At 35.4% G+C, this 23,636-nt stretch overlaps 2 protein-coding genes across 2 annotated transcripts in view; one reads left to right on the plus strand and one right to left on the minus strand.

The window, feature by feature from the left end:
• The window catches only part of LOC127869138 (uncharacterized), a 220,438-nt gene that overhangs the window by 27,349 nt on the left and 169,453 nt on the right, over nucleotides 1-23,636 (plus strand). The window lies entirely within an intron of this gene.
• Nucleotides 1,014-23,635, minus strand: LOC127870111 (uncharacterized). The gene is made up of 9 exons (XM_052412769.1): nucleotides 23,474-23,635; nucleotides 20,792-20,845; nucleotides 18,897-19,049; nucleotides 14,302-14,451; nucleotides 13,767-13,889; nucleotides 12,294-12,379; nucleotides 8,650-9,158; nucleotides 7,480-7,733; nucleotides 1,014-1,136 (listed from the first exon to the last, which is right to left on the minus strand). Exons 1-9 carry the CDS (start codon nucleotides 23,633-23,635, stop codon nucleotides 1,014-1,016), a joined length of 1,614 nt encoding a protein of 537 aa, XP_052268729.1.

Here is a 23,636-nt window from a genome sequence, read left to right on the forward strand (position 1 = left end):
TTTAATAGCATGAAAATAAATACAATTAAGTCATTTTGTATTAAAACAAGAAAAGTGTTGGCTAATGCTATACTTATCTGTACATTTATATCTATTATCTTTACTCCATTTTCAGAGATGTATTTTCATAAGCCAATATGCGGATCACTAATGTCAGAAAGTGTCGTCCCAGATTAGAATGTGAAATTCACATCAGCTAATAAGGGAGGGTACTTTCTGACTAGACTGGATTTTCATAAAGAGGATTATTTGTTCAATGAAAAATACCTTTAAGAGGAAAGTGTTGTCCATGATTAGCCTGTGTGGACTGCACAGGCTAATCTGTGACAACAATTTAAGCACATGCATTAGGCCCCATTTTTCCACATCACAGCTTATTTATCTATTAGCCAATTTTTTGCTGCATAACAAAAAGAAGGAAAACCATCTGGTTTAAAATTTTATATTTTTTAATTGTACTTATTCTATTTATCACATTACTTTTAAAATGCCATTAGATATGTTTTATTGTTAATATATATTTCAATAAATGAGAGGCAACAATATTAATATTTGGTTTAAACCTATTTATTTTAGCTCGATTGCATCGAAAGCCTAAGGCTTATATAAACGCTCTCGAGTCCGTTTCCTGGGCCTAGAACCAGTACTTGGTGTCTTTGGGGAAGATCTAAAGAACGCTCCCACGGTGGGGATCGAACCCGTGACCTCCCGGTCGCTAGGCGGACACCATATCCATTACACCACAGCGACCTATAATATTAATTAATGTTAATATTTAAAAATAATATTAATGTCTCACCAACGTTGCAAAAAACACACACACACACATTTTATTTTAGCATGCCTTTACAGATCTTTGATGGTTAAAATATGTTTAAATTCACACTAGAAAACAGTTTTAAAGTCAATCAACATGTAAGTTGTAAGACATAAAATAATAAATATAACATTAAACAACTTAAGGGCAACAACTCACTGCTGGTGCAGATCTACAGTTCTCTCCCTTGTTAGTTTCAGCTAAAATGTCCTTCATGTTGCAATACAAGGACATGGAAAGGCTGTGTCACCCTCACATCGCTGGACTTTGATTTGGCTGAGCCTTTCACTACTCCGTTGTCTTCTGTGTTTAGCAGTTGCTGTAACATTGAGAATACCAATATGAAGTCTTTTGAAATAGTAAATTATAGTATAGTATATTTTTTTGCCAAATTGAAAAAAGTATCTGTACCACACCAATGAGGAAAATTAGCGTAATAATATCAAACATCGGGAAAATTCTATCTTTTAATTTGGGAATTATAGGTCTTTTTAAATGCATGGAACTTAATAGCAAAAATCCAATCAAAATATATTCTTTGACATGCGTTTTTGTTGAAATGTTCAGTTTCAGTGCTCATTTTATTAGTCCACTTGCATATAAGGAAGTGCCTATTACGTGTACTATATAAAGATGGAAAGAAAAGGCTTTTTTTCACATACACCTTGAAGTAAAAATTATGTTACAGGCCATTTGCCCTTAATAACTATCATATTACAATACTAGTTTGCCTGTACTTTGTTGACGCCTATAAATCTATATTTTCAAAGTTACCAATAACAAAACAATATTTTGTCCAAGTTATTTTAAACATTAACTGTGTTTGATATGATATTTTGTGAACAAAATACAGCTCAAAATTTTCAATTTTGTGAAAAAATGAGTAGCCAACTCTTAAAATGGCAAACTACGTTAAATTGGGAAATTGTGAGCTACTATTAGAATTGCTCAATATGTATGTTAAATTTGCATTTATATGTACACCGATGTCTCAATTACCAGTTTTTAATCATAGTGGTTTTATACCATATTTGTTCTAATCAGAATTTACAAATACCAACAGACTGGAAGCAGACTGAACTTGAGCTATATTCCGGACAACTGGGCTTAATGAATATGTATAGGACCACATTTGCCTGTGCAGTCCACACAGGCTAACTTGAGACTACACTTTCCACCAAGACATGATTTTTGTTTAGAAATAATTTCTTTAAAGCGAAAATTTCCTCAAAAATGGAAAGCATTATCCCTGATAATTCTGAGTGCGCACTGCACAGGCTAATCTGTGGATGGTACATAACATGCATTAAGCACCCTTTTCCCATAACAAGGCTCACCTGGTATCATCTTGTACAACTCTGTAACAGACTGTAGCGGGATTTACTTTGAGCCTCATTCTGAGAAAACAGGGCTCTATAAATTGTGCACTACGTGTCTGCCCAGATAAGCCTATACAACCGCACAGGCTTATCAGGGACAGCACTTTCCGCTAGACAAATTTCTTTTACTTTACCTTCAATTGGGAATTTTAGAAAGTTGTTTGGGAAAAATACATAGTTCCAGCATTTGATATGGGGCTTATTTTGGCACCTATAATTGACAACAAAAAAACGATAACACAGTATACACATAAAGAATGTAACAGCTCCTTGCAAACAGGCTCTATAGAACCAAGGCATTCAAAGCTTAACTAAATATCTCACAACTTCATACAAACTCAACACTGTAAACATGATACATAAAAGAAAAGACACAATTTTAACTTCTATGAAATCATATCATATTCTTGTCAACTTCATATTTAGCATTTTTAATACAGAGGTAACACTGTAAAACCATTATAATGCGTTTGCGGCTATTTTTTTGTTGATTTTAAGGTTTTACCGATCCACAAATTTATCACAAACACACGGGAAATGAACTGACACAAATTCCTCATTTATTTTTCCAAACTAAGTAATCCACACATTAACTAATAATATGTCCATGAAATACTTTTGTAATCACCAAAATTTGATGAGGAGGAATATCAATGATTTAAGAAATAATCCAAGGGTAACCGTTGGTTATTGCAGTAATAACGAACGGTATGGAGTTCCGATGCGTAGGAATTAAACCACGAGGGCGTAGCCCGAGTGGTTTGATAACATGCATCGGAACGACATTACCCGTGGATTATTTCGATTCTAACACGTTTTCATTAATAAGTTATCCGCGATTTAAAGGTTATAAATGAGAATTATATTAACCGAACGTCCTCCACTTTTCCGCGAAAACGTGACGTCACCACAACAATTACAATCAAATGACGTCGTCTTCATTCATAAAATGTGCGCGGACAATCAAAGTGACGTCACTTTTTAAGAGAATATTTTACCATATGTACAATATACAAACAATTTAAGAGGCTAATTAACCTTATGTAAATTCATTATGTTCTTTACCACCTCATCTTTTTGCATCCTTAATAAACAGGAAATACACGAGAGAGAGACGGCGCATTCCTGGTGTATTTATGGATCTGTAAAACGGACCCATACCCGAAGCATTTTATTTGTTTTTAAATAAGTGCCTTACCAGGCTTTTTCCGCCCTATGCCACGGGTCCGAAATTCGGCCCCATTCCCAATGCAAATCTGGTCGTTTTTTTCCCAATTGATTTTTTTTCCCAATTCCAAAAAAAAAAAGAAAAAGAAAATATTTATTTTTTATTTTTTTACCTTAAAATATATAAGTTTACCTGATCCGGTGTAGAAAATAGGAAGTGTTGCATAATTAAATTATCTGTTTCATTGAATTTATTTTAAAAACTGTAAAATATGTTCATGATTATTTAAGACTTTCCTTATTTTCCTCAAAATCCGGCGCTTCGCACGATTTTTTTCACCTCAAAAAAGGCCAGGCCTTTTCCCCAAATTCAGATTAAAAAACCTGCACTTTTCTCACATGTTCATAATACTTTGTAAAATTTTAATAATAAGTTATCAAAATAGTCGTTATTTACCAGTTAACAGTTCTTTGAAATATGAGAAACACTATTTACATGCGATAATTTTTCCCAATTGAGCCAATTTTGCAAATATTTTTTTCCCAAAATGGGGGTTTTCACGATGCCAAATTCCCAAAATTCCAGTGTGGCGTATTCCCAAAATGGAGCGGAAAAAGCCTGCTTACATGTATTAAAATTACAGTGCTTTCAACAAGAATTTATTCAGGCCCCCCCGGGCCATGGGGGGGGGGGGGGGGGAGGGCTGCACCCTACATATGTGGATTTTTTTTTTTTACAGAGTGAAATGACGTTATGACAGTACGTTATGACTCTTCAAGAAACAAGGGCTGTTTGTAAAACATGCATGCCCCCCATATGGGCTGTCCGTTGTAGTGGCAGCCATTGTGTGAATACGTTTTTTGTCACTGTGACCTTGACCTTTGACCTAGTGACCTCAAAATCACAGTGATTTTTTGGCTTTTTTTTCTTACAGCCTGTGCCTTTTGGATTGGGAAAATTAGCGCGATAAACCATGAAATTGGGAAAAATAGCGCGATAAACCATGAAATTGGGAAACATTATAAATATGATTATAAGAACAGAATTAAAATTATTTAAGTATGTTTGACAGCATTTTTATATTATAAAGTACTAATTTAATGTGTTCTTACAATGAAGACAATGTTAAGTTAATATCCTTCCACATTCATATTGAACTTGCAATAATCTATATAGATTCTTAAATATACCATTTAATCATAACCTCTTTAACAGTAAGAATTTAATTCAGTATTCTTTTAAATTAAATATCATATGGTGAAAACATTAACACATATTTATAAAAAAACGCTTTACTGGTCTTGCTATGTTAATGATGTATAATATGGAGTTAAAATAATTAATTTCATTTCTTTACCTTTCAACATCTTGCACTTCAATGCTATTTCAGTAAACTGTAAAGCGTGACAAACATAATAAAGCAGAATATGCATATGAATCTGATTTTACACAGATCCACTAACATATAAATCATATCATGTTTGTCTCTTTCCATTTTCAAAGGATACTCATCTTAAATGCATTAACTTTGTGAGTAACATTAGACTAACTCCAATTTCCCAACACTGATTTCCGTGATGCACATTCACTGTGAAGATTTGTAATAAATATTTGTTGTTTTTATCTCAAACGTTATATTTTGCGTTAATTGACACACGCATTAAATTATTCGGTAATAACCATATGATATCCGTTGTTAATTTGAATGTTATTTATCATTTTCGCCGCGCATTGCAAATTTCTCGTCTGCTTGCCGCCATCTTGGGCGTGTGTAAAAACAGGCGTTTACAATCGGGATACATGGACTATCGTCGGTATCCTCCGCAATATACAGAGAGATGTGGATAGCAACGTAAAATCGTATTCGGCTAAATTCGCGAAAAATACGTAAGTCAGTTGTTGTTCGGCGACGACTCGGCAACTCGATCGACACTCGTTCGAAATTATTGCTAAATTACATTGTAATCTTATTGGCTTTATTGGGAAAATTTTGTCTTATTTTGGGAAATTTTAATCAAATTTTTGGGAAAAACGTCATTTTTTGCAATTGGGAAGCAGCCGAATGTCGGCTGTAATTTCCGGCAAAAAAAATCACTGAATCAAAAGGGGTAATCTGCGAGTCATGATCAATCTACCCATAAAGTTTCATGATCCTAGGCATATGAGTTCTTGAGTTATCATCCAAAAACCATTCTACTTTTTCGGGTCACCGTGACCTTGACCTCGTGACCTCAAAATCAATAGGTATCATCTGCAAGTCATGATCTATCTAATGATGAAGTTTCATGATCCTAGGCGTATGCGTTCTTGAGTTATCATCGGGAAACCATTTTACTATACCGGTTACCGTGACCTTTGACCTAGTGACCTCAAAATCAATAGGGGTCATCTGCAAGTCATGATCAATCTACCTATGAAGTTTCATGATCCTAGGCGTATGCGTTCTTGAGTTATCATCCGGAAACCATTTTACTATTTCGGGTAACCATGACCTTGACCTTTGACCTCAAAATCAATAGGGGTCATTTGCGAGTCATGATCAATGTACCTTTGAAGTTTCATGATCCTAGGCCCAAGCGTTCTTGAGTTATCATCCGGAAATCACCTGGTGGATGGACCGACCGACAGACAGACCGACCGACCTGAGCAAAGCAATATACCCCCTCTTCTTCGAAGGGGGGCATAAAAACAGAAATAAAGTCATTAACAACGAGATTTAACAAAAATTGTTTTAACCCTTTTCTGCATAGATACGCATAATCCCGTCTCGATTGATTCCTTAATACATCCATATGAAACCATACTTTTCATCTATTACTGCCAACTTACTACTTTTATCGTTGCTACTCATTGCCCGATACTCTCGTATATTCCATTATTAAAAGGACATTCTGATAAATATTTATGATAAAAGTGCTTAAAATTTCCAATAAACACAAACATTCACCATTTGTTGTCAAATTTTGGCATATATGTAACTGTGTAAAGATGTGATAAAAAACGTCCAATCGGGGCGTTTTTTTCCACTAAACAGGCGTAAATAGTCTGACGTGATGTTCCTGTTTTTATGCATTATAATTATTATATCTCAATCAAATTTCACTTAGATTTATAAAAGTATATAACTATCGTAAAATGATTTTATTCGTATAATTTGATATATTAAAAAGAATGATATTAAATTAGTTTTTTCCCAAATCAATTGACTTTTCACAGGAAAATATTTCAAAACCACAATGGCATTTTTCCCCAAAATGACAAAGAAAAGGTCTGACAACGGGTCTATGTTACCTTCTGCGTAGTCAGGTCATCCTTGTCCACCACATCCTCAGCATCGTTGACTCAGCAGCGACTGTAGCAGCAGAATAGCTTGATGTATTTCTTGTATGTATATTTAGGAATCAAACAAATTTATAAAAAATGTAATTAACACACACACGTTTATATAAATGTAATGAAAATCAATAACAAATTTTCAACAGCATAAAACATGGCAAATTAATAAATCTCACATTAAGTGTTACCTTTCTGTAAACATTGCGTACAATATCAATATATGCTCCTCCAAAGATTACTTAAACAATTTCATATTTTATAAAAAAAGTATTCATCCATATACATTTCTTACATGGCATGGTGTTTATAGAAATGAAAGTTTAAAAATAGCCTCAGTTGCTATGTACATGTGCATTTATGTAGAAATATGAAATTTTCAGTTGAAATGCTTTGTTTTTCCATGCAAGAACTTTAGTTTACAAGAACTAAATTTTAGGACCATAATGACACAAACGTTATGACAACATAACATTATATACATTAGATCTAATGTTGTAACAAAAACCCTCACATTGTATAAGCAGATAACAATATGTGTACATAAATTATTTGTATCTTTAACTACCCACTTAATGTTGTATTGTAACATCACACACTACTATGTTCGTATGCTAAACAACACATTGTCATTGAAATACTAATCACTAATTACAACAACTAATACATACATGTACACACTATTCCACTCTGAACACCAGGATGTTGTTGTCGTCCCAGTGCTGTCCCACAATGATGGATGATGTGGTGCTGCTGTAGCAGACTGACCATGGGCCGCTCACTCCATCCTCATGAGTAGCAAGATTAGCCAGCTTACTCTGCCCCTCCCAGCCCACCTGTTGTACAGTGTCGGACCAGTATCCACAGACCAGCACCTGGCCTGCAGGGGTCACATGTAGACCACGCGGCCACTCTAGTGCTGGGTCTGTGTATGTAGCCAGGAGTGTGCCATCCCTGGCAAGGGTGAGAAGCTTGTGCTGCCAGTAGCTGGTGATGTACAGCCTGTCTCCTGTGGGACTCACAGCACACTTCCATACTGCAAAACAGAGTAACATCAAGATATTGAATTACTGTCAATGTTAAATAATCTTATTAAACATACTGCAGTGATATTGTAGTACACATGTGTTGTTACATGTATGCATCAAATTGATTAATAATAAATAGTTTTGTGTAGCATGAAGGTTCTGTATAAGTTTTTTTTGTGTAAAGGTTTGACATGTTGAAATGGGACTAATGAGTTAGAAATGAAATGTTATGTACAATTACAAACATGGAAAAAAATTACACAGATGAAAACAAGTACATAGTTCAATCACCATGTGTACATTATGAATGATACTATATGCACTAATAATAGATTTCCTACACATGTACAAATATGATAACAGTGTACTCACATAAGTGAAATTGACACAGGCAGACATACTGAATAGATGTGCAGTGTTACGACTGTAGTTGTGTTTGTCAAGTGTTTGTAAAACGAACACTAATGTTTCAAACAACCAATTTTGAAACTTTTGCTTTATATTGTTTTTCACTACACCACTTACAAAAGCAAGTTGTTAAAAAATAATATTTAATTATCGACATACATACGTTTAAATACTTCTTATAATCCAACTAGAACAATTTAAACAGTATCTATTTTATATTATGTATTTTTAATTGAGAAAACATATTATACATGTGCAGTAATTGACAACCACAAAAAATTAAGACCAGGTCAGAAAGTGTCTCTTTCCCAGGAACTCAGTTTCTATTTATAGACATGCCATGTAGTGACAGTCAAAATACTGCATTACTCATGTTTATAAATCAATAATAACGAATAATTTTCTTGCTGTTGTAACAATAAATTGACACATAAAAAATTTACAAATATGAAATTTCAAAATAATTTTTAATACATATTCCAAATGATATCAGGATGAATCCACCATAATTCTTACCTGATATACCCTCATAAAGTCTGCAGACCTGTTTGCCACTCAGTGTGTACTTGAACAGTGCTTCACCAGAGCAGATAAACAGGTCACCCTGGTAGTGCGCAATACCCCTACATTCATGTTGTAACCGAAACTTCCTGCCAGAAACTAGCTTGCTCTGTGTGACTGTGATAAACTGGACTTCATGTTTTTTACTATCATCATACACAGCCACTGCAACCTCACTGGGTGTGATGAGACACATGTCCAGTACTTGGTTAGTCACACCACAGTGACTAAACACCTGGTACTGCTGGTCCAGCAGCTTGACTTTCTTATTACTGCAGTCTGCAACCAGGACCTGCCCATCTGGGAGAACACAGATGGCTGTGATATGGCACTGGCTTGTATCACTTTGAATTTTCACATTGATGGTAGACTTCCACTGGACAGTGAATACCTTGTCTGGATTCCCCTGCACGGACCTTGTGGACTGAAGTTTTAACCACTCAGGTTTCTCATTATGGTAGTCTCTGAAAGGATCATATTAACATATAAATCACACAAGAAAAAACATTTGTAAAATGTATGTAAAGTTTTGATCATAGTATCCAGATAAAAAGAGATAAAGAGTTTTTTCGAATGAACTGCCACACATATGTTAAGTGTTTTAACAACAAGAGGGCCAAGATGGCCCTAGTTCGCTCACCTGAGAGGAGTCGGTTCATTCCATCTTTACCAAATGTCAAACCTGACCTAGATATTGTCCAGACAAACATCCTGGTAAAGTTTCATCATTATTTCATCTGCGAGTCATGATCAATGTACATATGAAGTTTCATGATCCTAGGCGTAAGCATTCTTGAGTTATCATCCGGAAACCATTTTTCTAAGTTGAGTCACCGTGACCTTGACAGCCATTGTGTGAATACGTTTTTTGGCACTGTGACCTTGACCTTTGACCTAGTGACCTGATAATCAATAGGGGTCATCTGCGAATCATGATCAATATACCTATGAAGTTTCATGAACCTAGGCATAAGCGTTCTTGAATTATCATCCAGAAACCATTTTTCCATTTCAGGTCACCATGACCTTGACCTTTGACCTAGTGACCTGATAATCATTAGGTGTCATCTGCGAGTCATTAACATTGTACCAAAGAAGTTTCATGATCCTAGACATAAGCGTTCTTGAGTTATCATCTGGAAACCATTTTACTATTTCGGGTCATCGTGACCTTAACCTTTGATCTAGTGAACTGAAAATCAATAGGGGTCATCTAATAGTCATGATCAATGTACCTATGAAGTTTCATGATCTAAGGCCTAAACATTCTTGAGTTATCATCCGGAAACCATTTTACTATTTTGGGTCATCATGACCTTTACCTTTGACCAAGTGACCTGAAAATCAATAGGGGTCATCTACAAGTTATGATCAATGTACCTATGAAGTTTCATGATCCTAGGCCTAAGCGTTCTTGAGTTATCATCCATAAACCATTTTACTATTTCGGGTCATCGTGACCTTGACCTTTAACCTAGTAACCTGAACATCAATAGGGTTTATCTGCGAGTCATGATCAATATATCTATGAAGTTTCATGATCCTAGGCATAAGCGTTCTTGAGTTATCATCTAGAAACCATTTACGCTTTTGGTAACCGAGACCTTGACATTTGACCTAGTGACCTGAAAATCAGTAGTGGTCATCTGCGAGTCATGATCAATGTATCTATGAAGTTTCATGATATTAGGCATAAGTGTTCTTGAGTTATCATCGGAAACCATTTTACTATTTCGGGTCATCGTGACCTTGACCTTTGACCTAGTGACCTGAAAATCAATAGAGGTCATCTGCGAGTCATGATCAATGTACCTATGAAGTTTCATGATCCTTGGCATAAGCGCTCCTGAGTTATCGGGAAACCATCTGGTGGACGGACGGACCCACATGAGCAAAACAATATACCCCTGTTCTTCGAAAGGGGGGGGGGGGGGCATAATGAGAAAACTTCCCCCTACCCATCAGCCATGTTATTCAACTGACCGGAACCATTTTTTAACTCAACTCTCGTATCAAGGAAACATATGTTCTGAGCAAATTTCATGAAAATTGGGCCAAAAATGTGACTTCTACTGTGTTCACATGTTTTCACTATAAACATATAGAGAAAAATGCCCCGCCCACTGAAGGCCATGTTTTTTCACTGATCCCGACCATTTCCAAACTAATCAGAGATATCATTAACGCAAATGTTTTGACCAACTTGTATGATGATTGGGCAAAAATTGTGACTTCTAGAGTGTTTACAAGGTTTCTCTATAGCCAAATAGGGAAAACTGCCACTATATACATATAGAGAAAAATGCCCCGCCCACTGGCAGCCATGTTTTTTCACAGATGTCGACCATTTTTGAACTCGTCCGAGACATCAATTGAACCAATGTTTTTACCAACTTTCATGATGATTGGGCAAAAATTGTGACTTCTAGAGTGTTTACAAGGTTTCTCTATTGCCAAATAAGGAAAACTGCCCCACCCACTGGCGGCCATGTTTTTCAACGGATCGGAACCACATTTGTAACTAAACCAAGATATCATTCAGACAAACATTTTGACAAAGTTACATGAAGATTGGGCATGAAATGTGACTTCTACAGTGTTTACAAAGTTTTTCTTTTGTTTGACCTAGTGACCTAGTTTTTGACCCTGCACATCCCAGTTTCGAACTCGGCCAAGATTTTATTGGGACAAAGCTTCTGACCAAGTTTCATGAAGATGGGACAAGAAATGTGGCCTCTAGAGTGTTTACAAGCAAATATTAACAGATGGACTGACAGACGGACGGACATACGACGGACAAAGACCGGTCACAAAAGCTCACCTGAGCAATCAGGTAAGCTAAAAATGTGTACCCACCTAAACATACATAGAATTGTAAAAATTAAGCACAAAAATTTCATGTAGTATTATACTATATATGCTAAACCGTATATGCTCAACGAAACAGTCAAATGCTTTGTATTTCACAAGCAATGACATTGTACATGTACAAACCTTTGCAGATGGACTTTATTGATGTACCAAGTTATTCTTAATTTATAACACGTTTTTATAGACATGATATCAATTAAGTAAATGTCAGCAGATAATTGAAAGCCTTACCAGTCCATATTCTATCCAGTAAATCTATTATTTTATCAGAACAACAGGTTTCTTGCTCATTAACGTGAGTCATGTTTACATGTGGTTTCAGAAAAGATTTTAGTTATTTTGTAATTTAAATTAATACAAATATTTTACACCATTTGAAACCCTAGTGGCATGATTTGAAACAAAAGCTTAAAGTTTAAAGAACCAATTTTTGTTATTCCGGTCCTTGTGGTTTCATAAAAAAAGACGTTATTTTTCTTATAAAGTATATGCTAGTATTACCCATTTGACCCGGGAGCAGGTTTGACCCCAGGGACAGGAATTTAACAAAAGTTGTAGGGGTCCACTATACATATCTTACTATGTTACATACAAAGGATTACACATCAGGTCTTCATTATTCATAACATATTTTTAAAAGTTATTTAGCTATATAAATCAAGTGGCATCACCCAAGGTGTGCCCCTAGGGTTATGAATTGTTTAAACAAATTTGTAGAATGCACATACTGTTTCTCTGTGGACTCCCTGTAATGCAGGTTGCCTGCTGAATTCCAGCTTGCCCCCTCACTGGATGCAGTATATGGTTTGAGGCCCTGAAATAAACTTCTATACATCGTTTGGCCTATAATGAACATATACATCATTTGGCCTATAATGAACCTATACATCATTTGGCCTATAATGAACCTATACATCATTTGGCCTATAATGAACCTATACATCATTTGGCCTATAATGAACCTATACATCATTTGGCCTATAATGAACATGTCTTAGTATTATTGAGAGGTCAGTACAAGGTGTCAATTTTTTCTGTCATAATAATGCTTTCACTTTGATTTAATATTTCTGTAGTTGCTATGTTAATATGATACTATCAAAGTGTAAGATTTCAATCAAAATCCTTAAAATAAATATTTCATTTAACATACATTTTAATACCTCTGCCTCTGCCTTTTTCTGTTTCTATTTAGGTCACTAAAAACCCTTCAAATGAATGTTGAAACTACCTTTATTTGTATAAATTATATGATTGACCTTGAAGGATGACCTTGACTTTTCACCACTCAAAATTTGCAGCTCTATGAGATACACATGCATGCCAAATATCAAGTTGCTATCTTCAATATTGCAAAAGTTATGACCAATGTTAAAGTTTTCGGACGGACGGACAGACTGACTGACAAGACAGTTCAAAAACTATATGCCACCATTCGGGGGCATAAAAAAAAGAAACAGAAGAAAACATTTAACTCAAGGCATCATTAAGGGTATTAAATAAACCAGTAATTGTAACATTTGTTACAATAACAATTGTAAAATTACATCAGAAATAAATGACATTAAAGTTTTATAATCACAAAGTAGAGAATGAAATCACCCATAGTAGATGCATAGTGCCTACATGGGTTTCAAGCAACAAGAGGACCAGTTTACAACACCCAACACATTTAACCCTTTGAGCGCTGGAACCGGAACTTAAAGGCCTTTGCAAACAGTTTGGATCCTGATGAGACGCCACAGAACGTGGCGTCTCATCAGGATCCAAACTGTTTGCTATTCTGATAGTATTCTTTGAAAAAAATCCAAGAAAATGCTAATTTTAGAAAATCAGCAGACGACATTTTAGCAGAAGACAAATTTCCCAGCATGCAAAGGATCCAAACTGTTTGCTATTCTGATAGTATTCTTTGAAAAAAATCCAAGAAAATGCTAATTTTAGAAAATCAGCAGACGACATTTTAGCAGAAGACAAATTTCCCAGCATGCAAAGGTTAAAGATGAGTAACACACAACTTGTATCTGTGGCAAGGCCAGGTACACTGTACGGAACACAGTTACAAGTTATCTACCTTTCCTTGCATAGCTGGTACTGGGGGAGATTTTACTACATTCTTTGCCATTTTCTTGGGCTAAAAAGGGCAAACAGCAAGCATGCTAACCCTTTAGTAAAGGTAATTCAATTTGTGGCATGTGTACCTGTTCCAGCTCCCTTCTTTTCCGCTCCATCTGTTCCTGCTGCTTTCTCGATTTCTCGTCATCTGCTTCTCGCCGCTTCTGTTCTGCTTCCTTCTTCCTTTCGTCTTCTTGACGCTTTAGTACCTGGATCATACAACGAGCCAGCATATACAGAACAGTGTGCTGATCATAACAATATGACAATCAATTGCAGACTTTTTCTACTATTTTTTAAGCCATCAAGTCCGTATAAATGACAAAATATTGATACTTCTAATAATATTTTGCCAGAAATATGTTCACCAACAACCTGAACCTTTTTCATAACGTTTGTGTGTGGAAGTTAAGCTCAATTTATCTCACATCTACACTGACTTCAATTCACAACATTAAAAAAACAATAAATGCTGAACCTAGATATTTTTAGAATTATGTAAAAACTGATCTATATGCCTTAATCTTCTTCTGCTCCTCTTAATACTCACACTGCATACACACTTGCTGCCCCTACCTACCCTTAACCCCCCCCCCCCCCCTCTTCCTCCCCTCTGCCTACCTCTGCCTCTCTAGCCTTAATCTTCTTCTGTGCCTCTTCATACTCGAGCTGCATACTCACTCGCTGCTCTTCTAGACGATGTTTCTCTCGCTCCTCTTTCCTCACCCTTTCTTTCTCCAACTGCTGCAGATGACGTTCTCGGTTGTTCAACTAAGACATGGAAGTACAAACTGTTAAGTTTGCGTAATAAAAGTATAATATACAAATATGGAAGGAACAAGTAAACCCTAGGGCAGGGTCAACTTTGAACACAAAGGAATGATTTGAGAACCAACCAATGATCGTACACACCAAATATTGAACACTTGACCCTTGTGGTTTCAAATGAAAAACAATAATTTATATAATTTATACTATAATGTCATTATTATTTTGAAAAGCGTAGGGATATTGTGGTTATCTCCGCCGCCGTCTGTCTGTCTGTCTTCCTACACTATTTTCACTACAACCTTGAAACTTACACACATGGTAGCTATGAGCATATGTGCGACTCTGCACTATATGTAATTTTGATCTGACCCCTGGGTCAAAAGTTATGGGGGTTGGGGTGGGGCCAGGTCAGAGATTTTCACTCATTTCTTTAGGTTATTTTACATTAACTTCTTCATTTCTACACAGATTCACTTCAAATTGATACTGAACCTCTCTAATGACAATACAGTCATTCTCAACTTTGCATGGCCCCATTACCAACCCTGGGGCACCCCGCCCACATAGACCACGCCAACCCAAAATTGCCTTTTACTATAATTTCTTCATTTCTACACCAATTCACTTCAAATTGATACTGAACCTCTCTAATGACAATACGGTCAATCTCAACTATGCATGGCCCCATTACCAACCCTGGGGCTCCCTGCCCACATAGACCACACCCACCCCAAATTGCCTTTTACTATAATTTCTTCATTTCTACACCGATTCACTTCAAATTGATACTGAACCTCTCTTATGACAATACAGTCAATCTAAACTATGCATGGCCCCATTACCAACCCTGGGGCGCCCCGCCCACATAGACCACACCCACCCAAAATTGCCTTTTACTATAATTTCTTCATTTCTACACCGATTCACTTCTAATTGATACTGAACTTCTCTTATGACAATACGGTCAATCTCAACTATGCATGGCCCCATTACCAACCCTGAGGTGCCCCTGGGTCAAACATGCGGCGTGGGAATACGCGTCGGCCTTTGCCGCGGCATTTCTTGTTAATAAGTTGAATTCATATTGGCTTTGTTATTGAGCTCAAGACAGCCGTATTGGCCTGAATTAGCCGTATTGGCATGCCGAAGCACCATACGGCTGTCTGAAGCTCAATAACAAAGCCAATATGAATTCAACTAATTAATGACAATTTTATGTATTAAATTAATAATATTATTCTAATTTCAGCAAGAAAAGCTTAAATTTCACTTTCAAATTACAGGTTTTTGCTATTAAATGACAGTGTGTTTTTTTAATTCAAAATTGGTCCAGTAATCGGACCCATTCCCAATAGAAATCAAATACTGACAGTACTGGTGTGACGATGCTTTTGAAGAGGATGGATATAAAAGCATCAATTAAAGTTTATCTACATCACCACAATTGTGTATGTGGGTACTAAAATTTTGGGTTAAAAAAAAATGGGTACGATAATTTTGGGTAAACAAATTATGCGAAAAAAATGGGTACAAAAAAAATTTGGGTACGAAAAAAAAATTGGGTACGAAAAACAATTTGGGTATGAAACAAAAGTTGGGTACGAAAAAAAAATGGGTACGAAAAATGTTGGGTACACAAAAAAAATTGGGGGTACGGGGAAGTAGTACACATGGGGAACTTGACCCATTCAGCGAAACTGGGAGGCGGGTTACATTCTCGATCAAATATAACAAGAAATATCTTTAAAAAGATATTCGACGTGTATTTTCTGTACCATTTATATTTAAAAAAACATTCTGTTACAGTAAAACGTTTGTTGGTTATAACATTACGTTATGTAGCAGATATATTCAAAACCTGACATGCTCTTTAATTACACCATGCTCTTTAATTTCACATGTATATCAAACCAAACTTTATATTTTGTTGTTTCCTTTCCTAAGTTTATGATGTTATGTGTACAGACGTGATTTCACCTGCCCATGTGCATGAACATATAATTTTTCTCTTTTGATTATTGTTTTTTCTCTAATTCAATAAGCTTAGGCATGTTTGTTTGTTAAGTACGGCAATAATTTCATGATGATTCCAGAAAGGAAGTATGAGCACATAGTCGAATACGACTTGAATACGTGAGTTCGCCCATGAACACATGGTTCAGGTTAACTAAATCTCCGCGATATGATCTAATATGTGTTTAAAACAGCAAACACTATCCAACAAACAAATGAATTATCAAACATAGTGTGTGCACTGATGTGGCTCTGTAATTCCTGTTTGAAAAGTTTATAAAATATGCAAAATGAGAGAGCACGCAGAAGAGCGAGTTTCATAGATATTGTACAGCTATTATGCTGTTTATATACCATACTCGCTATAACGTTTACAAATGATCGCGTTAAACGTTAATTATACACGTTTTCATTCGCAATGTATTTACAGAATCACGACAAGTGTCAAATACAATACAGAAAATGCATAGTTGTTTCATTGATCTATAAACATATAATGGATTGAATATAACGGATTTAAAATTAACGTTTTCAAACTATTATTAAATCTTTTTCCCAGAATATGCTGTCCTATTTATAGCTGAGCTTCCTTTTCCTTTATCAATGATAATCAGCAAGGTATGCCGATTAGAAAAATCGAGCTATCTCAATCGGACTGGCTCGGTCTTTTACATAGGTCGCCATTGTTAAGAATTTTTTCATGGTATGATTACTTAGACGAGCTGCTTCGCAGCATCGTCAAAAAGTATATATTTTTCCCAAATGGGAGCTAAAAAATCCCAATGGAATGTCTCCTTTTTTTTTTAAATCTTAATATTTTGTTCATTTCCCATTCATATAAGTTCAACCTTAATTAATATAATACTGGGCACACTTGAACCCTCATTTTTGAAGCATTTTTTAGCAAAACAACAACAACACTAATTTTCTCAATTTTAGTCAAAACGCCGCAAAATTATCTCAATCCAAAGGCCCCGGGCCCATTCCCAAAACGTTGATAAAAAACACTGAATCAAGTATGAAGTTTTGAAAAGTAGCAAAATTTCTGTTCTATACAACTTTTTCCCTGTTTATATTCCCATGCAAAATGCTTTGAAAATGTAATGTACACCAAAATACCTTTTAAGAGATATCTTGTTAATTTAAAACGAATATTGAATATTGTTGCAAGAGGAAACATATGTTCCATGCATTTAATTGCAGAAGAATAAATATTATTTCATTAATATTGTAATATGAAGGCGATATTACTGATAAAGCATAGGAACAATACCATTTAAACTTAGTATATGACGAAAGATGCTTTCGAGACATTACATAATGTAAGAACACAATTTGTCAGGTCGCAAAATTATGCAAAATTTACCTGAATAACATTCCAGCCACACTGGATTCACTACCATTGTTTTTAATACAACTCAGAAAGACATTAAGGATTGAAAACTTACTTATTGCCATTAGGAATTGCATTTTTAATCTGTAAATCCTCCATGATTTTGAATTAGTTTTGCTTTCGCCGCTCATTGTAGCTTGAAAATATACAAAGTTGTTATTTATGTACAAATGCTCAAATATTGAACCTTACTGTTGTGGTTACACTGCACAATTGTTTTTGTCGAAAAAGGGAGCTAAATATATAAGGGGCCGAGTGCTTTAAGTAAACTGCAATATTATATTTTTAAAGATTAAAACTTTTGCACCAAAACTAAGCATACAACTTCAAAATGGCGTCCACAATTGTCGAAATTTTTGATTCTCATATAAGGCAGAGTTTTTCCTGGTTTCTGATTGGCTGAATCTCGCATTGGCCGACCTTTTTCAGTATTGGCCGTGTTTTTCCATATTGGCCGCCTTTTTCTCGTATAAGGCGAGTTTTGAGTTTTATTGGCGAGGGTCAACTTGTATGGGGCAATCAAATTGAACACATTCTCGTCTAATATTATAAAGTTACTTAATAAAAGTCCATATAAAGCTTGTGACCCTTGAAAAGTTTTGACCCCCAGGGGCATGATTTGAACAAACTTGGTAGAGAACAACTTCACGATGTCACATGTCAAATACCAAACCTATCACCCTTGGTATTTCAGAGAAGAACATTTAAAGTTATTTTCTTGAAAAATCTAAGACAATCTGGTGACCCCTGGGGCGGGGTCAGTTTTGACCCAAGAAACATGATTTAAACGAACTTAATATAGGAGCACAAGAAAAATTACACCCCAAATATTGAGCCCCTGACCCTTGTGGTTTCCTAGACTTTCAAAGTTTTCTTTTATTTTTTTATTTTTCAAGCTCCACTGAACTTCTTATTCATCAAGTTGGAATAATTTGAACATATTTGATAGAGCGTCACTTCTTCTGCGCCTCCCATATTCACACTGCATACGCACTTACTGCCCATACCTATCCTGTACCACCTTCCTCCTTCTGCCTACCTCCTCCTCTCTAGCCTTAATCTTCTTCTTCTCCTCCTCATACTCAAGCTGCATTCGCACTCGCTGCTCCTCCAGACGACGGTTCTCTTGCTCTTTCTCATTCCTAACCCGTTCAACCTCCAACTGCTGCAGACGACGCTCTAGGTTGCTCACCTAAGTCATGTACATAAAAACTGTTGTCTGCAGGCTTTATGATATTAGCATAAAAACTGTTATGTGCAGACTTTATGATGTTTGCTTAAAAACTGTTATGTGCTGACTTTATGATGTTTGCATAAAAACTGTTGTCTGCAGGCTTTATGATTTTGGCCTAAAAACTGTATGTGCAGACTTTATGTTTGCCTGAAAAATGTTATGTGCAGGCTTTATGATATTAACATAAAAACTGTTATGTGCAGAATGTATGATGTTTGCCTAAAAACTGTTATCTGCAGTCTTTATGGTGTTGGCCTAAAAACTGTTATGTGCAGACTGTATGATGTTTGCTTAAATACTGTTATGTGCAGGCTTTATAATGTTGGCCTAAAAACTGTTATGTGCAGACTTAATGATGTTAGCGTAAAAACTGTTATTTGCAGACTTAATGATGTTTGCCTAAAAACTGTTATCTGCAGGCTTTATAATAATTAGCATAAAAACTGTTTATGTGCAGACTTGATGATGTTAGCCTAAAAACTGTTATGTGCAGGCTTTATGATATTAGCATAGAAACTGTTATGTGCAGACTTTATGATGTTTGAGTAAAAACTATTATGTGCAGACTTAATGATGTTAGCGTCATAACTGGTATGTGCAGACTTAATGAAGTTGACCTTAAAACTGGTAAGTGCAGACTTTATGATGTTGGCCTAAAAACTGTTATGTGCAGACTTAATGATGTAAGCGTATAAACTGTTAAGGGCAGACTTTATGATGTTAGCTTAAAAAACTGTTATGTGCAGACTTAATGATTGGCATAAAAACTGTTATGTGCAGACTTAATGATGTTGGCCTAAAAGCTGTTATGTGCAGACTTAATGATGTTGGCCTAAAAACTGTTATGTGCAGACTTTATGATGTTTGCTTTAAAACTGTAATGTGCAGACATAATAATGTTGAAATACAAATAAATAGAACAAGAAAACCCTAAGGCAAGCCCAATTTTGAACTCAATGGAATGATTTGATGACCAACCTATAAGGGTTACACACCAAATATTGAACACCTGACCATTGCGGTTTCAGAGATTTTTTTGTAATATACGATATAAGTCTACATAAATCTTGTGACCATTCGATGCGGCCAGTTATAAGTCCAGGGGAATGAGTTGAACATCCTTGGTAGCTAGAACAACTATACAATGTTATATGCCAAATACACATGCTCTTGCCCTTTGACTTTTAGAGAAAAGGATTTTAAAAGTTATTTACCCCTTTGAAATGTAACCCCTGGGGATAGCCAGTTTTGATCACAAAAACAGTATTTGAACACACTTAATTTAGGACCACCATACAAAGTCAGACATCAAATATTAAATCCCTGACCCTTATAAGATTGTCAAAGTATTCTTTTTCAAAATATTCTCTTGCACCTTTGACCTCAATTTCCAAAATAATTTGAACAAATTGCAAAGAGATTCAACCAAGGATGATTCCTGTGAAGTTTGGTATAGATCTGCAGAGCAGTTATGGAGAGGCGTTGAGATGAAAAAAGTTAATGGGTGCAGACTGACGAGCAACAGAGTCCTTTAATCTCCTTATCAGCAGTATATGTGCTTACATGAGCAACAGAGTCCTTAAATCTCCTTATCAGCAGTATATGTGCTTACATGTGCTTCAAATAAACAGATTAAGATAAATAAAAGTCCAACTTAAATTGAATTTTTTCAACAAGTCAGAAAATGAAAAGTTTTATACCTGATTTCGAAGCTCGTCTTTAAATAATTCTGACTGGTCTTTCTCAGCATCCGTCTGCAATAACAATCATATGTGCTTAACTTCATTCTACAAAGCTTGCCCAATATATGTGTAACCTTTTATAGCATATGTGTATTAAATTTACTGCAGTTATGGATATATTTTGTTCACAAAATTTTGAAATGAACTTTATATAAATATTATTAGTATGCAATATTCTAGTTGATTTGTGGGTAATTTTCATAAAATGTTACACCACAATTTTTTATATACTTTTTTATAAATATATGACCATGAATCATAAGAAACAAAATATCAAACTTTGGTCGTTATATTTGTTGTCAAATTTTGTTTTTCTTTAAACATCAAATAATCGATTATATTGATTGTGTCCAACCGCCATATTGAAAATAATGGTTCTTCTTAAGATGTGGATTCTGAATGGCTGTCCCAATTTCACGATTTGCGTGCTATAAATAGCCTTTAAACTGACATTGAAGGTGAGAGGTTAATTTCTTGCAAAAAAACAGATTTCAACAGACGATGTAGCATGGAAATACTCATAAATAAACTATTTTTTGTTACTTAAAAACACTATATAGACAATAAATTAACGAGGCAATATTTGATAAGAACGTATGGAGTTATGATGTATCACAAAATTCACCTGATTTGGTCACATTTTTGATTAGCAAAACGATTGTGACTGTGTCGAAACTTCTTTCTGTAACGAACTTCATCATATGCGAACGTTCTATCTATCAAAGGATTTCACACAATCTCTATACCCACAACTCAAAAAGAACGCACGACTAAACAATAACTTACCATATCATTTATCTTTACAAATAATTGCCATCGTACATGTACATATTGTCATGGTTACTTTCGTTTCACTACTGTACTTTAACGTGTATTATGCGCAGTGTGGTAACCCCTAATTTCAATATTATACAACACTGCTTATGAGTGAAAAATTCATTTTGCAAGCGTATTTATTCATAATAAACACCATGTTTTTTTCCAGAATACTTCACCCTATTATCTTGCTGGTTGAAAGGGCTGTTGTTGACATACCAAACAGCGGGTAACTGTAGGTGTGAATGAGGTTGTAGCAGTTTGTATAGCAATAAAACTATTTGAATAGATATGAAAAACATGTTTTCATTTGAGTTTCACTTTGTAATAGACAACACTTGTGGAGTAATTTGAGACTGAAAGTGACACTTGAGAATATGAAATTAATGATCACATTGATTAGCGTGTGAAAATATTGAAAGTTGAATAGTGTTGGGTTAGAATAGTATCTGCACAGCAATCAAAGTATTATTAACCCTTTGCATGCTGGGAAATTTGTCATCTGCTAAAATGTCGTCTGCTGAATTTCTAAAATTAGCATTTTCTTCGATTTTTTTTTTCAAAGAATACTATCAGAATAGCAAACAGTTTGGATTCAGATGAGACGCCACGTTCTGTTTGCAAAGGCCTTCAAAATTCGGTTCCAGCACTGTAAGGGTTAAAATCCCCATAAAAGCGGGGTTGTTAATCTGTTCACACAATGGTTTTTAAAGTAAAATACCCTGATCAGTAAGTGTTATTTTATAAATTGTAATTTTAAGAGTGACGATTATGGAGAATTTTTTTGTCTGGATGCTTAAGACATCAAATTGAGACCACTGTGATGAAAAACACATTAACTTACTGAAAAAAACTACCCTTTACACAGGAACTTGAATATTCTCGAGAGAATTTAAAAAAAATGTGTCAACTGTTCAGACCACAGATCAGTGCCACATAACCTATGCTCATGATCATAAAAAGGCTTCATGTTTTGAATATGAAGTAACAGTTATCCATTAAGTGACACTGGTCAACGTTTTAGTCACAAGATCAACTGATTTCAAGTCCACTTTGCAAGTTTTCTTTATAAGATATCTGTAGTTCCTCCATTTTGGCATATGGAGGTCACACACAAGGAGGTCAGAAAAATAGCTGGATGGACAATGTGAAAGGGTGGACGTCCCTACCATGGATCAGCTTACTCCCAGAAGCCCACAACAGATCTTCCTAGCTGAGGAGCTCTGTGTGGTCGTGGCTCATTTCCTCCCAAAGGATTAGGGAATGATGATGATGATTTATGTGCTATATATCTTTTGAATCATTGACACCTTTAACATTTAAACTAGTTTATTAAATAATGTTTCATCTGATTGTTATTTGCAGATGACTTTTATAAAAATATTGTACTCTTAAATGCAATTGAAAGCATAACAGGTAAAGATAAATTACATAAGTAAGTCATAAGATAAAGATACATGCAAATGCAGGTTTATTGAACATAGAAATTTACTTTTACTTTGTGCATGTTGCATTCAATCTAAATTTAAATTCACTTATCCCTTTGTTGTTATAATTTAATTAGAACTGTGCCTCACGCCCTTGTGACCTTAAAAATGCATGAAATCTGAACATGCACAATCTCAAAACATTAGAACCATTGAATGAATGCTGTATGTTTAAAATTTTAGATGAATATCTTCGGAGAACTCTGTGTCTGCTGACAAACTGACAGACAGATGAACATGCTGATTCAAGTATAACCCCTTTGATAACTACCTTTGTAGAGGGCGTGTAACAGTAACAATCACTACAGCAAACATTTCGTCCATATAAAGTCCGTACCGTGAATGTGCCTTCTCTCATTGGTTTTTTCTTGTCATCATTCAAGCCTGCCCTCCTACCAGACACATTGTCGCTGGATACGTGCCCTTGTGCACCAGCTGTGCAGGCGTCCCTGCTTGGCCCGGTTTTCACCTTACCCTGGGGATATTTCTTGGCAGGCATA

This window comes from Dreissena polymorpha, chromosome 2 (assembly GCF_020536995.1).
Source record: "Dreissena polymorpha isolate Duluth1 chromosome 2, UMN_Dpol_1.0, whole genome shotgun sequence".
NCBI classification, from domain to species: domain Eukaryota; kingdom Metazoa; phylum Mollusca; class Bivalvia; order Myida; family Dreissenidae; genus Dreissena; species Dreissena polymorpha.

Excerpts from the sequence above, each read along its gene's own strand:
- LOC127870111 (XM_052412769.1), bottom strand. The coding sequence starts at position 23,635 with ATGCCTGCCAAGAAATATCCCCAGGGTAAGGTGAAAACCGGGCCAAGC. Across the intron at positions 12,380-13,766 it reads AAAGAAGGGAGCTGGAACAG|GGCCTCAAACCATATACTGC; the intron begins GTACACATGCCA and ends AGTTTATTTCAG. Across the intron at positions 1,137-7,479 it reads TTGCTACTCATGAGGATGGA|CAACTGCTAAACACAGAAGA; the intron begins GTGAGCGGCCCA and ends TCAATGTTACAG.